At 39.4% G+C, this 19,332-nt stretch overlaps 2 protein-coding genes across 3 annotated transcripts in view; both read right to left on the bottom strand.

Annotated features, from left to right (window-relative positions):
• Window positions 1–581: 581 nt before the first annotated feature.
• Window positions 582–6,691, bottom strand: ATMIN (ATM interactor). The gene is made up of 4 exons (XM_042438801.1): window positions 6,371–6,691; window positions 5,614–5,739; window positions 4,587–4,786; window positions 582–3,858 (listed from the first exon to the last, which is right to left on the bottom strand). The coding sequence occupies exons 1-4, from the start codon at window positions 6,668–6,670 to the stop codon at window positions 2,031–2,033; spliced, it is 2,454 nt and encodes an 817-aa protein (XP_042294735.1). The 5' UTR covers window positions 6,671–6,691; the 3' UTR covers window positions 582–2,030.
• A 3,070-nt stretch (window positions 6,692–9,761) lies between these two features.
• Window positions 9,762–19,332, bottom strand: part of CENPN (centromere protein N) — a 9,995-nt gene continuing 424 nt past the window's right edge. For both annotated transcript variants that reach the window (XM_042438518.1, XM_042438519.1), the window contains exons 2-11: window positions 18,305–18,485; window positions 17,093–17,138; window positions 16,771–16,830; window positions 15,763–15,839; window positions 15,296–15,472; window positions 14,946–15,047; window positions 14,232–14,289; window positions 13,860–13,972; window positions 12,161–12,284; window positions 9,762–10,976 (exon numbers count right to left, since the gene is read on the bottom strand). In XM_042438518.1, the coding sequence (XP_042294452.1) occupies window positions 10,861–10,976; window positions 12,161–12,284; window positions 13,860–13,972; window positions 14,232–14,289; window positions 14,946–15,047; window positions 15,296–15,472; window positions 15,763–15,839; window positions 16,771–16,830; window positions 17,093–17,138; window positions 18,305–18,485 (1,054 nt within the window). In that variant the 3' untranslated portion in view covers window positions 9,762–10,860. The remainder of the gene's footprint in view (window positions 10,977–12,160; window positions 12,285–13,859; window positions 13,973–14,231; window positions 14,290–14,945; window positions 15,048–15,295; window positions 15,473–15,762; window positions 15,840–16,770; window positions 16,831–17,092; window positions 17,139–18,304; window positions 18,486–19,332) is intronic.

Consider the following 19,332-nt stretch of genomic DNA (forward strand, 5'->3'; position numbering starts at 1 on the left):
GCCAACCCAGGCCATTTTGCTGTGTGAACCAAAGGGATTAGAGGTGTGCTGCTCAAGGTAGTGGTCCATGGACCTGTGTTGGTCTGCAAGCTACTGGCTGCCAGTCTGTGGCAAGTTTCCAGGAAACAAAAGAAGCAGTTGTGGTCAGTGGCCATCAGCATGGCACCAGTCCCTGACACATTGTGGGAAAACTCTGCTGGTTCCAGATAGCAGATTTAAGCAGCAGTGGGTAAGAGGACGATATTCAAGTCTGGTGGCACATGAAGTTCCTTCTCGGAGAGGAAAGGACAAGAGATTAGAAGCAATGGGAACAGCTGCTACTGTCCCATCGTACTTCCCAGTACCTGCCCCCTGAAGCAGCTGCCTCACTGCCTAATGGCAGGATGAGTGTCTTTGGTGAACTGTTAGCTCCATTTTTAAAAACTGTTGGAACTACTATACATGCAGATTTTTCATGGTGTAACTCTCTTTCCATACTCCACTAATCCTTTTTGAGGACAACAAACAAGACGTAACTGAACATTGATATACTGTGTAAACAACAATTACATGTAGTGTAAAACAAAAGGCAGGAACACTGGTAGGTCAAAACAGGCATTTATTTACTCATTAATTTTAGTGACATACATGGCTTGCATGACATACATGTGAGCCTTTGAACAATTTAATTCACGGCAAAAGCTCATTTGCTTTTAAGTTGATATTAATTGCAGATCTATTCATGCAGTTGTGCAAACATCTTATGTATACGTGTCTTCAGTTGCTCAGCATGGGCTGTTGATAATTGTTCTTTCACCTTGTAAAATGCTACAGAGCCTTAATACTTTATTTGTCGATAGGTGACCTACCTAGCGATTGTGTTCTGAAGAAGCTTTTTATGGTTTGCCTTACAGCTACACTTCCAAAATTAGTTTTTGGACAAAAGGGTTTTGAAAGGAGGCTTCCTAAAGGTAAAGAAGAAACAACTTAGTTCAATTCACTTCAAATGGAACTGGTTAAAACAAAGCAATCTTGGACAGTACAGAGGTATGGTTTAAGCCAATATCTTTGAAGTAACAATTCTGATTGAAAATGGGTTGGACTAAGTAAGGTATACCAAGCTCTTAGAAGAACATGACAACTGGCAAGGTTATTAGAAATCAAATTTCTTACCAGGCTAGAGACAATGATTTTTTAAATAATAATAATAATAATAATAATAATAATTCCAACTTGAAGAGTACTTTGCACAATCTAAATACATATATGGGATCTTTGTTAAGCACAGTGACTTAAGAATTGCCTCCTAAGACTAGCATGACGTCTGCTATTTCAAGCGCCGGAAGTCAGAACGAAACAAAATAAAACCTGGTTTACACTTTGGTAGGATTCTTAAAACACTTTGCTCAATGCAGCACCTGACATGTTGCTCCAGGTTTGCTGGAAATGTTCATGCAAAACTGTCAACTTAGATCAAGTCAGCCTGCTGAAATATGGATTCTTAGGTATCATCGGGCACGATAATGATATAACCACCTTATAGCTAGGACCTCAAAATAAAGAGAATAAATAAAGTAAAAAAGAAATAAAGAAAACAAAAAATGGGTAATACATTTAGGATTTGGAGAATAAGTAACAATTTAAAGAAAACTAGTTTTGGTCCAATAAATAATATACATTCAATCCTGTGACTATTTACTCAGAAATTCTTTGCAATTACTCACAAACAGTAACTAAAAGTTTGCAACCGTAGTGTCAGATTCAGAGAACACACATATGACTAAAGGCTATGAGTAAGGAGCAGAGGCAGGCACCAGCTTACTCATCAGTTATGAAGTGTTCAAATGTACAATAATAAGGTAACAGTGGGAAAATGCACACACGATTCATATTAGTAATGTACGCACAACAGTTCAAATACCTCATAATAAGACAAGGTTTGTAAACCAAATGTATACTGTCAGTTACACTCAGCAGAGCTAACTCCAGTGTCAGTTTCTCCTACCCGCACATAACTTAATCTCAGAGAAGATAGAGTTCAAGGTAAGCACTCAATGGCTCGCTTTGTCAGGACTTTGAAATAAAGAGCACAATTCTGCACAAGTCTGTGTTTCTACTGAACTGAACTGTGACTCCATTGTATTCCAGGCCAGGTCAGCTAAAAGAAAGTCATCCATCGCTGTCTGAGTCTCATTGCTGGTTAGAAATAAGCTGCCTAAAGTTTCAAAGCAGCTATCCATGGTCTGTGTTTCAGCACTACTCAGCTCCACTTTACATTCTGCCATTTGGTTAGAGGCATTCCTCTCAGAAAACTGCATTTCTGTCTGCGTTTCTGTGTCAGATGAATCTGTGCTCACAGAGAAGGCGGACTGCTTCAAGATGCTCCCCAACGGAAGATAGGGACTGTCTAAGAAGAAATTTAAGTCCGTCTGGGTCTGTGTGTCGAACATCTCCAAACCTAAGAAGTTGGGATTACCTCTGCAGTTATAGGACTGTGTGGCATTATCTGAAAATAAATCTGTCTGAGTTTCAATATCTAGCGATTCCAAGACGGGCTCAGAGTTCAAGTTATCGAGTTTGGTCTCTTCTGTCTGTGTTTGTATATTGGAGGCAGTGAAGAAATCCTCTATGTCGAAATCTATTCCTGCATTCTGTGTAGAGCCAGGAGGCAGGGGAGCGACAGCATTTGAGTTGGTGTCTGCCAACAGAGTACGGTTATCCAGCGACTGCCCTGCTGTATTACTTGAAAAAATAGTTTCAAGATCATTCAATAACTCCATTGTCTGGGTCTGATTGTCTGTCATAACTTGCTGCGGGAGAATATTATTTTGCGCACTGAAGTTGATAATTGGTTCACACTTTGTGTCCTGATCCAAAGATCTGCAGTTCTCTCTTTGTAGCAAACTTTGACCCAGGCCTGCAGGAATCAGGTTATTGCCTGGAAGTGCCACGGCGTTTGAATCACTGAACGATGAACTAACACTGTCAAAAATGTCACTGCACATTACAGACTGGTCCATTTGTTCTCTCCCATCAATACTCTTCTGTGACCTGTTAGTCTGAGTCTCCCGAGAAATTCCATAGGGCTGAAAACAAGCCTGGGCTCGGGGATCTGTTTGAGCAGCTATGGAGGAAGTCAGCTTTGAACTGGGTAAGAGGGTCTGCGTCTGTACGCTAATTGGCAGCAAAACCTGTGAACTGAATGTCAGGTCTGTCTGAGAACAAGAGGACACAGAGGAATCTGCAGCCCAGGCCCCAGAGGGCACAAAGTTCTGTGAAATGTAAGACAAATCAGTCTGTACATTTGTGGAACAAATGCCATTCTTGTAGCACATGGCCTCCAGATCTTGAATTGTATTATTTGATGTAACTTTACCCAAATTGACCTGGACACCTGTGCTGACCGGCTCAATACTGCCAGCGTTTTTGATTTTTGACAGGGGCAGAGTGCTTTTAAACTCAAGTGTTTCAGCGTCCAATGTAGGCATCATTATTCCTACTGGCAGAGGCATTAAGTGAACAGTACTCATCACAGAGCCTTTGTCATCGACAGCAACTACAACAGGTTTGACGGAAGAGTCTGGTGCCGATACAAAGATAGGCAAGTGAGTAAGCTGCATTACAGGAAGTTTAACCAATGCCACTTTTGGCTTTGGCAGAAGCAACTTTGGTGCATTTTTGGGCTGTGTTTGTGTCTGCTTAGCAGTAAAGGAATGGCTGGAGTCCTCAGATGAAGCTGCTGGTTTGATCTCAGATGTCTCCAAGTCTTTAGAGTTAGTCTGCACAGTCTGGATACTGGCAGAGACTTCTTTTACTTTTTCTCCCAGCAGCTTATTGGATATTGCGGTTTCTAATTTCCTTTTCTTACTAGGTGGATCCCTGTAAACATGAATAAGTTCTTTAAAATGGTGGTCAGCTGTAGCATAGTTCCCCCCTTCCCCAAATATCTTCCAAAGTTAAGGTCAGAAATGATAATGAAAGGAACAAACATTTTACCCCAGCCTCAGAGGGTGAGCAGAACTGGGTAAATAACTTCTCCTTCCCACCCTGCTGTTCTTATCATTCCTAACACAAAATCCCACTAAAATAACAAGAATTGTCTGGTTTGAAAACATATTTAGAAAAAGGATTAAATAGATAATTAAATGCTTGCGTTCATTGCTAGGCAAAGAAATGAGGTGTCCATTACAGACAAAACAGGCTTAGATTATTCAACTATTAAGTATAATATGTATTCCTACAGCAATTTTAATTTAGCGGACAACAATGCTGACTGAAAAAAACCTATTTTGTACTGCAGTACCAGAGCCTTTAATACTCTATTATGTTAAACTTCTTATGAATGACTTCATGAGCAGTTGTTACATTTCCTCCCCTAATGAAAAGGTTTACAGCATACAACACCCTGAATCGCTAGGTTGAAAACATGCTTATGGCAGCATGTGTGATAATAGATGAATGATGATGATGATGATGATGATGATGATGAGAAGAAAAACTACCAGGGACAGCGATCATCACATGAAGGTGTTCTAATTCAATTCCTGCCCTAAAGATGAGTATGTGCATATAAGGGAAGCACATAACAAATAAGACTATTTCCTTACCGGTGTTCAAGAGGGATCTCATGCTGCGTCCTATAAATGTGAGACAACAGCGCTGTCCTGCTGGCATAGGGGCACCCACAGGTACATTGGAAAGTCTTGCCACAGTCCTCAACATGTCGCTTTAGATCCCACACGGTGCCATAGGAATTGCTGCATTTGTCACATTTATGCTTCTTCTCAGCATGCATTTTCATGAAATGCTGAAACACACAGAACAAATCAGTTACGGGAAGATAAGAAAATGATTTATACCATTAGTCCATCTAGCTCAATATTCTCTATACCGACTGTCAGAAGCTTGCTAGGACTTCAGTGGTTTAGACAGCGCTACCTGGAGTTGCCAAGGATTGAATCCAAAGTCTTTTACATTCAAATCAAGTGTGTTAACACTTGGATAATGCATGTTCCTTAAGGGGCAGAATGGAGCCATGTTTGAGATTTAAAGCTATCAAGTCTGAAGGAAGCCCTTCTTTCTGTTCCTCACAGATATATCTGGTGGGAACATGGGAGAGAAACTTATCAGTCACTGCCCCAGATTCATATCTGTCACTTTTTCTCCTTCGTCTCGACTGAAGTTAGTAACTCATATTCCCAGTAGCCAAAGAAGGCCATTATAAAGCCTAACGTAGTTATGTACTTATAGTGAAAAGAGTCCCTTTCACACAGTGATGAGTCAAAGCAATATCTGAAGCAATGGCTCAGCAACCCAGAACACAACAACTCCTCTACTTCTCGCTTTCATTTCTAGATAAAGAAGCATGTCTTTGCTAATTTGGATCATAGTGACTAAGCCACAGAGACCAATGACTCAACTCCTTTAACAAGTACTCTCTTCTAATAAAAAACATTGGCATACAAAACATTCATAACGTTGCTCCGCACTCTTCAGTCCCACGGAACGGCTGTTTACCAACCTACCTATCTAGTAAACTGTATCCAACTGGCATCTGTTAAGGATGTTAAGGTAAAGACTTCGTACGGAAACAATGCAACTGAAAAATGGCAGCAGTATAGCTAAGATGGATACCTGTCGGACGAGAGAGAACTGTGAAAAGGGCCTTTCTGGACCTCTAGGGCACCCTTCGATGGGGCAGCAGTAGGACTTCTGTGGCGTCTTCAAGTCCTTCCTTATTGCAGGATTGATGTCTCCATCCTGAAATAAATAAATATTGATTTAAAAGAGGCAAATGTGTGGAATTTAAAAACAAATGGATATATATATATATATATATATATATATATAATCACATCGGTCCAAAATGCACTGCAGGAATGATTCAGTTTGACGCCGCTTTAACTGCCCTGCTTCACAATGCTGGGGAATCCTGGGAACTGTAGTTTTGTGTGAGTCATTCAGCATTCTCTGTCAGAAACAATGCCAGGGCAACAATAAACTACAGTTCCCTCAATTCTTGCCCATAGGGAAACATAGGGGAATACTTGCTCATAAGGATACATAAGGGAATATGTACCTATAGGGAAAGATAGGGGAGTATTTGCCCAGTATGGGAATCCTGTCCCATAGGGAATCCTTGGGGAATTCTTGCCCCTAGAGAAGCCTAAGCTCATACCTGTCCCATAGGGAAACACAGGGGAAGCTTTGCCCATAGTAGGGAAAACATTGGGGAATACTTGCCCACAAGGAAATAGATAGGTTTTCCTAGGGATTAAGTGCTCTGTATGTCCCTATGGGCAAGTATTCCCCAATGTGTCCCTATGGCGTCCCTCTTGTGTGCCTTCCTTGATGGCAGGGGGGCTCTGCGCATGCGCCCTCCTGCCTTTACCTGCCGGAGGCGGTGCGCCTTGCTGAGGTGCATGGCGAGGGCGGGAGGGTTGGGCAGGACCTTCCCGCAGCCATGAACCGTGCAGAGGATGTTGCTCCGGACGGCGCGGGAGAGCTCCGACACCGAGGGACGCACCAGCTCCAACGAGGGGATGACAGGAGGGCCCTCCCCGGAGGAGGAGTAAGGAGCCCCGGCGACATTTCGGGGCGGCCTCCCCAGCCCTCGCCGGGACCCTCCTCCTCCTCCTCGCGAAGAACAAGGAAGAGGCGACGCTGAAGCGGCAGCAGCCGCCACCGCCATTTTGTCACCGGCCCCTTTTCACACCGGCGCTTCCGGTGGGCGGGACAAAGACCGGAAGCCGGCCGCGAGAGTGACAGCTCCCTCAGGTCTATTTAATGAAAGCGCGTTCCACTGTTCATATTCATGCGGGCCACGTGACGTAAGGGCCATAGGCCACGCCCACTCATAGGCTTTGACCACGTGACCAGGCTCCAGCCACACTGAAGAAATCATAGCCCAGAAGAAATGTGTGTGTGTGTGTGTGTATATATATATATATATAAATTAATAATTTGTATAAATATAAACATAATTATAAATATATATTGTTTTATATTTATATTATTATATAAATTATTTTATAAATATATATTTATATTATATATATTACATTAAAAATAATTTATATAAATATATTATATATTATATAATATATATTATTATATATTATAAATAAATAATTTATATAAATAAATATATAAGTAATTACACACACACACATATATAATAGCTCTGCTCCAAGCCCACAAAAACTCCAACTCCCAGAATTCCATAGCCTTGAGCCAGAAAAGAGTTAAAGCACAGCTAACCAGGTTATTTCTCCTCTGGATGCAGCTACACACTGCAGAAACAATCCAGTTTGAGACCACTTTAGCTGCCCTGGGCTCAGTGCCAGGGAATCCTGGGAATTGTAGTTTATTGTGGCACCAGAGCTCTCTCTGACAGAGAAGGCTTAAATGTCTCACACAAAACTACAGTCCCCAGAATTCCCTAGCACTGAGCCAAGGACAATTAAAGTGGTCTCAAACTGGATTGTTTCTGCAGTGTGTGCTTGAGTGAGCAGAGGGGAGGACGCAAGGCAGTGCAAAACAGAGGGCCTCCAGGAAAAGAAATGGAGGACGTGGCCAAATATAAAGCTACAAAAACACTCCTCTAAATGTAAAGACATGCTTCCCAGTCATGCTCAAAACGGAGGGCGCTTCAGGAGGCCAAAATGTAGAGCGTGCCCTGGAAAAGGAGGACATCTGGTCTGTTCTATCTAGGACTATTCAAACCTTAGTGTTCGGATGTATATCTTTACTCCTTTAAGATTTTGTCCAGCTTTTTCATGGCTGCCCTTCCCATTCCTAGTCTTCTGGTTTCACGACCGGTTTCTGTTCTGACCGATGTTTGATCCAACCTATGGGAAAGCTTTCAGTTTTCTCATTGTCCAGAATGAATTCTTGTAGGCCTTCCGTAGTCATTATCATCATCATGATGTTCAGCATTAATCCTACCTTAGCACTTCCCACCACGACCTTGCTCCAGGTCTTTGTTTGTTTCCGCTAGTAGTAGTATTATGTGTCATCTGCAAATCTTAGGTTGTTAATGTTGCATCCTCCAGCCTTCTCTCCTTCTGCTTCTGAGTCGAAGCATGCTCTGTGTATGATATCTTTTGCATATAAGACTGTTGCTTCCCTCCGTTTTAATTCATCCAAATACTCTCCTCCTGTTGTTCATGGTTTGTGGATCATGGATCTCCTCACAGAGGCACACAATATTGATTGATTGATTGAAATTTTATTTATATACCGCCGTTCCTATGATCACGGCGGTTTACAAAACAAAATGAAAATACGATACTTTACAGATTACAGATATAATACAATACAGATCACAGATTAAAAATCAAAATTAACAGCAAAAATCCCTCATATAAAACCATACACTACTATACATCATTAAAATCCGTCATTAAGACCAGTCGAGATAATAAAACAGTCTAATAATACAATACATAGTATACAGGAGCAAAACAGTCAGGACATGTGAGGGAAGGCTTGATGAAATAAATGAATCTTAAGGTTTTTCTTAAATGACTCCAGGGAGGGGGCTAAGCGGAGCTCCTCAGGGAGAGCGTTCCAAGACTGCGGGGCCACCACAGAAAAAGCCCTTTGCGCAGTCGTTGCGTATCTTGTATTGAGAACACTCAGAAGTTTTTTCCCACCTGACCTGAGAGTGTGGGGCGGATTGTATGGGGAGAGGCGGTCCTCCAAGTACTCTGGGCCCAAGCCATTCAGGGCTTTATAGGTAACAACCAACACCTTGTATTGTGCCCGGAAGCGAATTGGCAGCCAGTGCAGATCTTCCAATATAGGTGTTATGTGGCTGGCCCTGGAGCTACCAGTGACCAGCCTGGCAGCCATATTTTGAACCAACTGCAGCTTCTGAGTTTGGTACAAGGGTTGCCCCATGTAGAGCGCATTACAGAAATCGAGTCGAGAGGTTACCAGTGCATGTTCTACTGTTTCAAGGTCCCCCGGTCCAGGTAGGGACGCAGTTGGCGTATCAGCCGAAGCTGATAACAGGTGCTTCTAACTGTCGCATCCACCTGAGGAGTCAGGTGAAGCGAGGAGTCAAGAAGCACCCCCAAACTGCGAACTGAGTCCTTCACGGGGAGCATGACCCCATTCAGGACAGGTGGACAAACCTCCTTCTCAGGACCAGGAGAACCTATCACAAGTACTTCCGTTTTCTCTGGATTCAGGCTGAGTCTATTTTCCCTCATCCAGCCCATTACCGACTCCAGACAGGCATTGAGCGGAGAGATGCCATCCCTAGTCACTGCATCAGTCGGAGACACAGAGAAAACTATTTGGGTGTCATCAGCGTACTGATAACACCGCGCCCCGTGTCTCCGGATGATCTCTCCCACGGCTTCATGTAAATGTTAAATAGCATAGGGGACAGAATCGCTCCCTGAGGGACCCCAGATGTAAGGGCCCTGTTATCGGTGCGACAGTCCCCCAGCTGTAATCTACCCGAGAGGTAGGACCGGAACCACTGCAAAGCAGTGCCCCCAATACCCAACTCTCCCAGGCGATCCAGAAGGATATATGTCAATATCCTTGACAGATGCTGGTATCTCCTCCTCCTTTCCTCTTTGGTCTGTTTCTTTGGAAGAGGCTATACCTCTCTGTTACTGAAGACTCATCATGAGACTCAAATCACCAGATTTCATTAATAAAACCAATTATATTTGCATACCTGTTTTAACAGTTCATCTCATTTCCCTCGTGCTCCCCGGATTATTTCAAGATGAAACACAGTAATACTACATTGGAACCTAACCTTTATAAACAATAAAAACCCTTTTATTTATATTTACAGACAAGAAGATACACAGAAGTTGACCAACAGACTATTTTTTTGCAACATATACACTATTAAACTGAGCAACGAAGTCATGAATACAATGCAATGGCCAGCTAGGTCACGGTGTTTTGCTGCCACAGGTTTCAAAGTACGCACAATACAATAGTTAAAATGCACACTTTTCCATTAAAATCTAAGCAACACACACACAGAGAGTTCAAAACCTTACCAGTTTTTAGCATTCTGGTCTTTCGGTGTGAGTTGACACACCATTGAATTTCATATGAAGTAAAAGCCTAATGAAGTTTAAAGCTTAGTTTAGGACAATATATAAAAACAGGAGAAAAATCTAAAACAGTCCCATGTTAATTAAAAAGGTTAACTGGCTATAAAAAGGAGGACTGAATTGAAAAAATGAGCTTTCCTTCCTCCATGTCCAGCATGTTGGAGAGCTGGGTATGTACTTTTGTCCTCAAAGAGTAGCTTTTTCAGATTCAGATAAATATATGACTGTTGACTTAACTTTGGGGTTTAAAAGCTTTAAACAAGCCAATGGTTATGGACAGTCAAGACATAGTTTACCCGTTACCCCAATAAGCGCATTGTTAAGTGAAAAGTGCCCATAAAACGTAATTGCTTTATTATTTAATCATTTGAAAAAACCCCGGACACAACAGTTATCAGCTTTATTTAATCATCAGTGGGCCTAAGTACTACCATACATGTATTGAATACTGGTTTACACAGCAATTCATTAAAAGGTTTAAAATCAACTGAACATTGTGCCGTGTTTAGTAAAGTTTCAATCCTGTATTAAAAATGAGGATTTACATTAGCTGAGACTGCCTTTTACATAAACATGCAAGCACCCTAAAGGTAAATACAACAATGACTAACTTCAGGGATTTGCTCTATTTCAGGAAGCTTGACCATATGGCCTGCCACAGAGGACTGTCTTTTGTTATTATGTAAGTAGCAAGTGCTGAAAGATTTCACTAGAGACAGTGCAGGACATATAGACCAACTAATGTCAACCATAATATGTTTATTTGTTCCTTTGACTACTTTTTATAATGTCACTGACCAGAAAAGCTATTTGAATGTGCACCTTTTCTCTCTCTGATTTTAAAATAGTTCCTGGCTTTTTGTTTAATGCAGGTAAGTAATGGAGATAGTGGAGCATCTGCCAACCCTAGAAGGAGATGAGACAAAACAAACATGAACCACACAGTTAGGACCAATTGTCTATACACAAACCTTATTTTTTTATAGCCCTGTAAACCATTTTGGCATATTTTAAAGACAAAGTAAGAATTTGGCAAAGAACAAACATGTTTAACACAGCTGTTCTGCTAGTATTGACATTGCTATTTTATTCTGGACTCTGTGGTGTTCTATAATCTTTTGCATATTGATTGGCACATGGTTTCATTTCCATAGGTGAAGTTCTACAATCAGTGGTTAGCCATTAAACCATGGAAGTCAACATTAGTATTTGGCTCACTCTGTAATATTAGTAACTTATCCAGACTGCCTACAGAAAGGCTTTTCATGATATCCTGCAAAGCAACACTGTTGCTTGAAAACCTAAAGATTTAACGTCTGTCTCTCTAGCACTGTCCCCAAATCTCCCCCTGCCCCTATATATTCTTCTGTTGTTTTCTCCTAGGCAAAAGACTATTCACCTTTTCTTCACTCTGAAGAGCAAAATGCTTTACAGGAATTCTTCCTTGAATCATTTCTGTTGCTCACTTACTGAGAGTCAAGGAACAGGCATTTATGTGATAGTGGGTAGCTATGGGGCCTGAATGGAAATCAATCAAAGGACTTAACAGTGAAGGAGTTAAAGGGCAAATCCAATTTTACCCCCAATGAAAGAAGATCCATTGAAGAGAATGAGAATTGGTAATCTCACTTATTTCAATAGTTGAAATTAAAATTTGAATTAGCCCAAATAATTTTTCCAAGACCAAGGAATAAGTCCAAGTAATCTTTTATGAGCATCTTGGTCTAGTGAGGAATGAAATGGCAAAGCAGAACCATTATTGCTCAGTTCAAGTTTCACATGTATTTGCCAACTAATGAATCAAAGTGTGCACAGTAACAATGTGTTTGCCAGTAGTGAAGGCAGTCACAGGTTGTGTTTTTAGCTTAGAGGAGGTATGATCTAGGTGTGATTTTAATATATTGTGATTGTCCATACTCAACTGCAATGCTTTTTGTCACCAACAACCAATTACAGTTACCTGATTATGATGCCTACAACATTCTCTCACAAACCAAAAGGGCTCGAAGGCCCCCAAAGTTTGCCTGTTCTACTACATAGGAACTACTTATGTGACTGCTCTTGGCCTTTGTTACTACTGAAAGACTTACCAGCAGGTGCTAGGGACTGTAGTGCTTCTAAAAGATGAGGACTGGAAAACTTGACCATACATCTAAATGGTTCTTTGTTATTCAAGAAACAATTTTCTTGTTCATTTCTGAATGTTGTCTCAAGCTGTAAGCCAAAACAATAAAGAGGTGTAAAAGAGCTCTTCCTACTTAAAAACGCAAACTGTTGACAGTTGAAAGTCATAGTTTCCTCCCTTATTTTAGACCAACACATTTTAACTTATGATACCTTGCTTCCCCACTAACTCTCTGCTTTAAGAATTCAATAGTTTTTCCACCTGCCTTTTTGCTTCAAATATTTAGACAAATAATGCTTTTTACATTTTTTATCACAACTTAGAATTCCTTTCTGAAATATCTGGTCTCTTACTAATTTGTAATTTATATGAGACTTTATATTTAGTAATCTATCTGATAGGATTAGGCAGTGAAGACCATAACCCTATATTGGCATATGGCAAAAGATGTTATCACAACATTTACCTCAACTTCTGTGTATTTTTCTCTGCCTACCATTTTGGCAAAATTTTATGTGTTGAGATGGTGTGGGGTGTGTGTGTGTGAAAAGGAAACTGGAACCTATTTTTCTTCTGAAGCCTACTTTTTGAACACGTAGTAAGGAATACGTGGTATTCAAAAGAAAAATAAATCACCACATTATTATTTTGATTAAAAGATAAGACTTGTATTTGGAGCTCACTCATCTTAAAGGCCATAAGTACTTTATTCAAACTTCCCAAACTTCATTACTAAAGCCATATTAAAGATAATAGGTACTATAAATGGGCAAACAAAGAAAGCAAAGGGTGCCTCCTTGTGGTGAACAGGTAACTAATATTAACACAGCATCTTGTTCATAAAGAAAACAAACCTCCATATAGCTCCTGTAGCAATTCTGATTGCTGTTTGTGTTGCAGCTAATTTAATCTTCTAATTTACCTGTACATTATCACTTCTGGCTACAGCGATAGCAGCCGTAAAAGTAAAGGCATTACTTTAAACTTCAGAACATGACAGTTGGTGACTTATCTACTAAGATGGGACAAATAGTTTACATTCCGATATCATGATTCAGTGTTTGAAACATGCATGGTATTTCACCATTCCATATCTAGGGGAAAGCTCTGCATTAGCAGTGAGAAAATCTTATCGCATGACTGGAATACCTGCCTTAATAAAATCAAGTGAAGACGTACTATGACCAGGGCTTTGGATGGCATCTTAATAATGCCACACGTTGATGGAATATACCATTATAAATTACACACACTCCTCTTCAATCTAGAGAAGGTTGCATTCTGGTATTTGGAGGGAGTAGAGGGCTGATGACAGCTAGAATGGAAATACTGAATGATCTGGAGAACAGCTGAATACTAGAAGTGCAGGAACTAATGGAATCTTGCAGTGATTCAGAGGCAAGGCACACGGAAAGAAGTCACACTGCAGCTCTAGAAGGTCATAAAGAATCATAGAGTTGGAAGAGACCGCAAGGGCCATCCAGTCCAATCCCCTGCCATGCAGGAAATCACAATCAAAGCATCCCCGACAGATGGTCATCCAGCCTCTGTTTGAAGACCTCTAAGGAAGGAGACTCCACTACACTCTGAGGGAGTTTGCTCCACTGTCAAAAAATAAATTTTGAATTAAGTATGTGTAAATGCATAAGAGCTATCTTTTTTACCTTGTATTGTGCATATTCTAATTTTGGCTGAGGACCATCACCAAAGGCTTCTCGATTAATTCTTTGAATTCTTTCCTTTTCATGTTTATCTTCCCGAATTATCCTCGGATCCACTGGAAAAGAGAGAATCCTATAAGCAATCAAGTAAATCATAGTTGTCAAATTAACATTCAGGAGTGAAAGGCTGGTGTTGTTAAAAGCATGCTCCTGCACCAGTTGAATTTCTTACTGTGCATGCATGCAGGGGATACATCATGACCGAAATGGTTGAACAATGACTGTGGGCAACTGATCTTGGGTGATGGCCCAGAATCTTAATATTTTCAAAAATATTTTGATTAAAAACCATCTTTAGCAAGGCAGTATAGATACCATTTTCTAGAGTACTGTTTTTTTCTTGTAGAGGTCGCGGGTGATGAATTTGAAAGCTCTGGGGAAGCAGAGGGAACAGAACATTACATTAGTGTATTTTCCTCAGTAATGAGTATCACTGGAAACAAGCATTCAAGATTCAAAACAGAGGGCTATTCTGTGGCCCTTCAATACCACCCCAAAATTTCCCACTGCCTGGCAGCTGTCAAGTCTCCATTTTCCATATTGATAAAACAGGGCTCCAAAACTCAGGGTATCTTCTTTGTGAGTTCAGGTGCATGTACATAGAAATCCTCTTCAGACTATGCTCACAGGTAAGGGACAGAGCAAGCAGGGCTGGCATGTGTGGCTTTGTATTCCTTATGGGCACTGGAATTCCACATTCAGGAATAAAGCCTGAATTGCTATTTAGAAGTGGAAAATGAATGGTCTCAGCTGCTGCACTGCTACCTTTGGAAGTAATAGCAACATAGAGTTGTAACAACTGAATTTACTACTTGTCTTATTACTAAATGGTGAGAAATGTCTCCAGAAAACCTGAAGTTTGGAAATCTATCTAGTGTTGTTTACCTCATTAAAAAACTGTCCAGCTCTGTAGTACTATGACATGGTCTCTTGGAAGAAGCCATTTCCCCACCTGCTGAGATGTTTATAGAGCCAGGCCTAAAACAAAAACCCCAAGATTTGACTTAGGATAGTCGTGAAGCATCTCACCTGGCTACAGCGCTTAAGCACAATATCTTTAAGGGAGTCTAAGCAATGGCTTCGGAGCTCCATTTCGTGGATATCACTGTAACTGGCAGCAACCATCAGCGCCTTCAGATGAAAACAGAAGTAGTTTTTAAGTGTTGTTAAAAGACTGTTGTTCTTCCAATGCATTATTTTCCTTTTTGGAATTATAATTTAATAATTACACACATGTAAATTCTCAGGTAATATAACTCACAGCAGAATGGACAAAATAGGAGCAGCCATTGTCATCTATTCAATTCTACTAAATCAAAGCTCAGGATGTATCTCAAGGATTACAGAACATAAATCTTCAGAAGGCCAAGGGCATTTACCTGACAAAGCACAGGTATGAATCTCTTATATATAGAATTGGATATGAAGACATAAGGGGTCTGGGACTGGTAAACAACATAGGTTGGCTTGTACTGATTTGGTTTTGTATACTGTGTTCCCCATGCAATTCGAATCCATATTGCATTGTCTTCATATTCTTTAAAGGTGATAGTTACCTGATTAAAAGATAATGGGGAAAAGATCAGTATTGCCACGTTGGTGACAAAATTAGACATATAACACAGTGAGCACATCGTAGTTAAAAGGTTGTAGAAGAGCCATTAGTTTTTATAAGTGCATTGTTATAAGAGAACAAACACACTGCAAAGTACTTTATTGTGTATACCAAAACGAAACAAAAAGTACAAATTCCAAACTGCTTTAGAATCCATTATTTTAATATGGTGGGATAGTTAAATAAAATATCTTCATTTTAGAAAACTATGTACAGTTTCATTGGTCTTACATTTTTTAAAGGTGACCGAAGGTTTTCTTTAAATTTCTTTTTGAAGTTTGCCAAGTCGAAAAAGCAATTTTCATCACCTGCCAATAAAGTGAAATCTACTAAAACGAGTCAAATCCAGCAAATAACATGTGCAGCTTATTGCGGTTAGTACACAAATCTTGCATTAATGTTCTATATATCTGATTTCAGATTTAATAAACAAAGAAAGTTGGATAAACTCTTAGTCGTGTTTTGAAAACATCTAACGAAATCAATGGGAACAGTTAGTCATGACTTAAGTCTTATTAATTCATTCTAAGCATAGCTAAGCATGGATCCAAACCAGAATCTTGCAACACCTTAAAGATCAACGCATATTACGAAAAAGTTTCTGATGAAGTGAAATCTAACAGTCTATGAAAGGTATACCCTAATAAAGATGTTAATTCATCTTTAAGGTGCCACAAAACAAACATGGCTATCCCCTCTGGAGTTTAAATTATTCCCTTTTGCTATGAGAAAGAAGGGTATATTACTTAACCTATAAGATTCATTAATGCACAGAATCTAATTAAAACACCTAATTCTTTTCCCATTCATGATTTGTCTTATGTCAAAAATTAGCACGATCAGTAATTTGAATTCTGCAAAAAACAGTCAAGTATCTGCAAAGAAAAACAGTTTGAGATTTAGGGTTTTTTCAGCAAGTCCACGAAAGGCAGAGCATGCCTAAATACAGAGAAAACTGTATTTAGAAGCATAAAATCTACACAAATAAATGTTCACTCTTATTTTGTTTGTCTAATATCAAATTTGCCTGGAGGTTAAGATATGAATTAGATGTTTTAGCTCCTAATGTCTAGGCACCTTCTACAAAAGTCCTATTACCGCAGCTAAAAACTGTATTTTTGAAGCATGTTAGGGCAATGGCAGAGAACACATTTCTGCTACAATAACCTGAGAAAATACATGAAAGTATGTGTAAAGTATTGCTGCAATTACTTAAGTATTTAGAGAGCTGTAACTTACCTTCTTCTCTAGTCATCTGGTACACAATCCAGAGCTTTTTGTCCCTGTAGGTGTAGTTGTCTGAGGAAATACGCTTTGTAAGTATCATCGGGGAAACAACAGAGTATTTGTTAGCCAAATCTAGACTATACCATTACTTTTAAGGGGAAACGGAAATAACCCACAACCTTGTATTAGCTAAAAAGTGAACCTAACAAGACAAATAGAAATAAAATCAAAAGGAAGTTCTGAGGATGTAACAGGTTTACCCAAAACAAAGTAAAAAAGGGTCCTCTTTATAACAACCAAATAGTATACATCTACATACCAGCACTTTACTTACAAATTATGTCAAGATCCGCTGCATGCTTGATAGTCGCGCAGTTTTCCTTCAAGAGAATATGAAGTCGTAAGAACCATTACACTGCACTGTTTTTTACACCAAATATAGGCCCTTTACAGACAGGCCAAAATAAAGCTGCTTCGAGTCATTTTGGAGGTATGGTGTTTCAATTATGCATGCGTCCTAAGAGTCTGGAAGCTGCACCAAAGCTGCACTCCAGTCCTTAGGAGTTGAGCGTGGCTTTGGTGCGGCTTCTGGACTCTTAGGACACATGCATCATTTAAACAAAGTGACTCGAAGCAGCTTTATTTTGGTCTGTCTGTATCAGGCCATATTCATTCATGTTAAAAACAATGTTGTTCCTTCATTCAGATAGGAAATTTATAAAACAGAGGACTCCAATTATTGTTCAGTTGAAACTCCCAGTATATACTCAACTGCTAGACCTCATGTATAAGCCGAGGGCAGGTTTTGGGGGCAAAATTATGGATTTTGATATGACCCTTATATAAGCCGAGGGTAAAACTTAGGGGCTTGTAACAAAGGATTGAAATCACGATGCAAAGGAAAGCGATGCCAAAGAACCTACAAAATTATGGCAGGCATGACTGTTTTAGCTCACATTAAAGGCTGGATGGAAGAGAGAGGAAAGGGAGGTCGGTGCTTCTAGGACAGATTGCACTCTCTTGCCTTTCATCAAGGGATGGTTCCCTTTTTAATAAGAGTTAAAGTATAATATTTACATTTGATTCGTGGATAAGTTGACTTAGGTTTTTGGGGTCAAGTTTTTGACTAAAATTCCTAGACTTATACATGAGTGTATGTATGTATATGTATGTGTATATCTAGGTCCGGTGAGACTTGTGGTCCAACAACTGGAGCTGTCTAATATAAGCGTATTATACAAAGAAGTGACGTTGGAATTAACATGGCATGGGATATCCTATCCCAAAACGATTACACTCCTTCCCCAACTCTCCTACAATTGATTTGTAAATTTGATTCCAGTTTAATGTAAAGAAGCGGGGTTACTATTAAATCATATTAAAACATTGCATTCTTAAAATGTAGGGCACTGATAAAGATTGTTTCTTAGTCAGCATACGTTTATCTAGATGTAAAACGTGCATCTATGCCATATTAAGGTCTTTTTTATACACGCTGTTTCTAAACAGATTGCACCAAAATATCCTTCCTAAGTGTTATTCTCACCTCACAAAGTTGGACGACTTCTTGGGAGATGTTTTCCTTGATCTGATTAACGTTCAAGGACTGAAGCTGGAAGTCAGACAGAAACCTCCAAGCGGTCAGCATTTTTACCATTTCCGAATGCGGGATCCGCAACACCGTCCTCCGAATGTATTCGGCAACCGTTTCGTCCATAACGAAGACCCTTAAAAAAGAAAACAGGGATTTGGTCTTTCAAAGAAGCGCATTTGGTGGGGCTTTAGATCTCATGCTGCTGCTGCTGCTGCGGCCAAAAGGGTTAATTCAATGTTAAGCCTCAATTGGGCGGAAATTCAAGATAAATGGCAAGTGAGTTTCTATGGCTGAGCTGGGATTCATACTTGTTAATGAATACATACACATTCATACATACATACACAGTAGGATTATATATGTATATCATATCTACATATATATGTATGATATATATATGCACACACATACTATAGATATGTATGTACACACACACATATATATATACACACATGTGTGTATATAATATATAATACAGTGTGTGTATATATATTTATAGTATGCTTATATGCGTATTAAATATACATATACACACACACACACACACATATATATATACATTTGTGTGTGTATATAATATATTATACATTGTGCATATATAGATACACACACACAATGTATAATATATTGTGTGTGTGTGTATCTATATACACACAATGTATAATATTATATATATACACATATTATATATACATATATGTTTGTATTACATATAAATACACATACTGTACGTATATATATATATATATATATACACATATACACACACGTGTATATATATGTGTGTATATATAGAGTATGATTATATATGTATATTACATATACACGTGTGTATATATCTCTGTGTGTGTATAAGATATAAGATAGATATAATATACTGTATGTGTGTGTGTGTATATATATGTATATATATATATACGTACAGTATGTGTATTTATATATACATACGTATATACATACATATATATGTATATATATAT

This window comes from Sceloporus undulatus, chromosome 8, assembly GCF_019175285.1.
Source record: "Sceloporus undulatus isolate JIND9_A2432 ecotype Alabama chromosome 8, SceUnd_v1.1, whole genome shotgun sequence".
Classification (NCBI taxonomy): Eukaryota; Metazoa; Chordata; class Lepidosauria; order Squamata; family Phrynosomatidae; genus Sceloporus; species Sceloporus undulatus.

Bases quoted from the DNA above. Each gene is read 5' to 3' on its own strand.
- ATMIN (XM_042438801.1), bottom strand. From the start codon at position 6,670: ATGGCGGTGGCGGCTGCTGCCGCTTCAGCGTCGCCTCTTCCTTGTTCT. The intron at 5,740-6,370 runs GTAAAGGCAGGA...TATTTATTTCAG, and splicing joins AGGCGCACCGCCTCCGGCAG to GATGGAGACATCAATCCTGC. The intron at 3,859-4,586 runs GTAAGGAAATAG...TCATGTTTACAG, and splicing joins GAGATCCCTCTTGAACACCG to GGATCCACCTAGTAAGAAAA.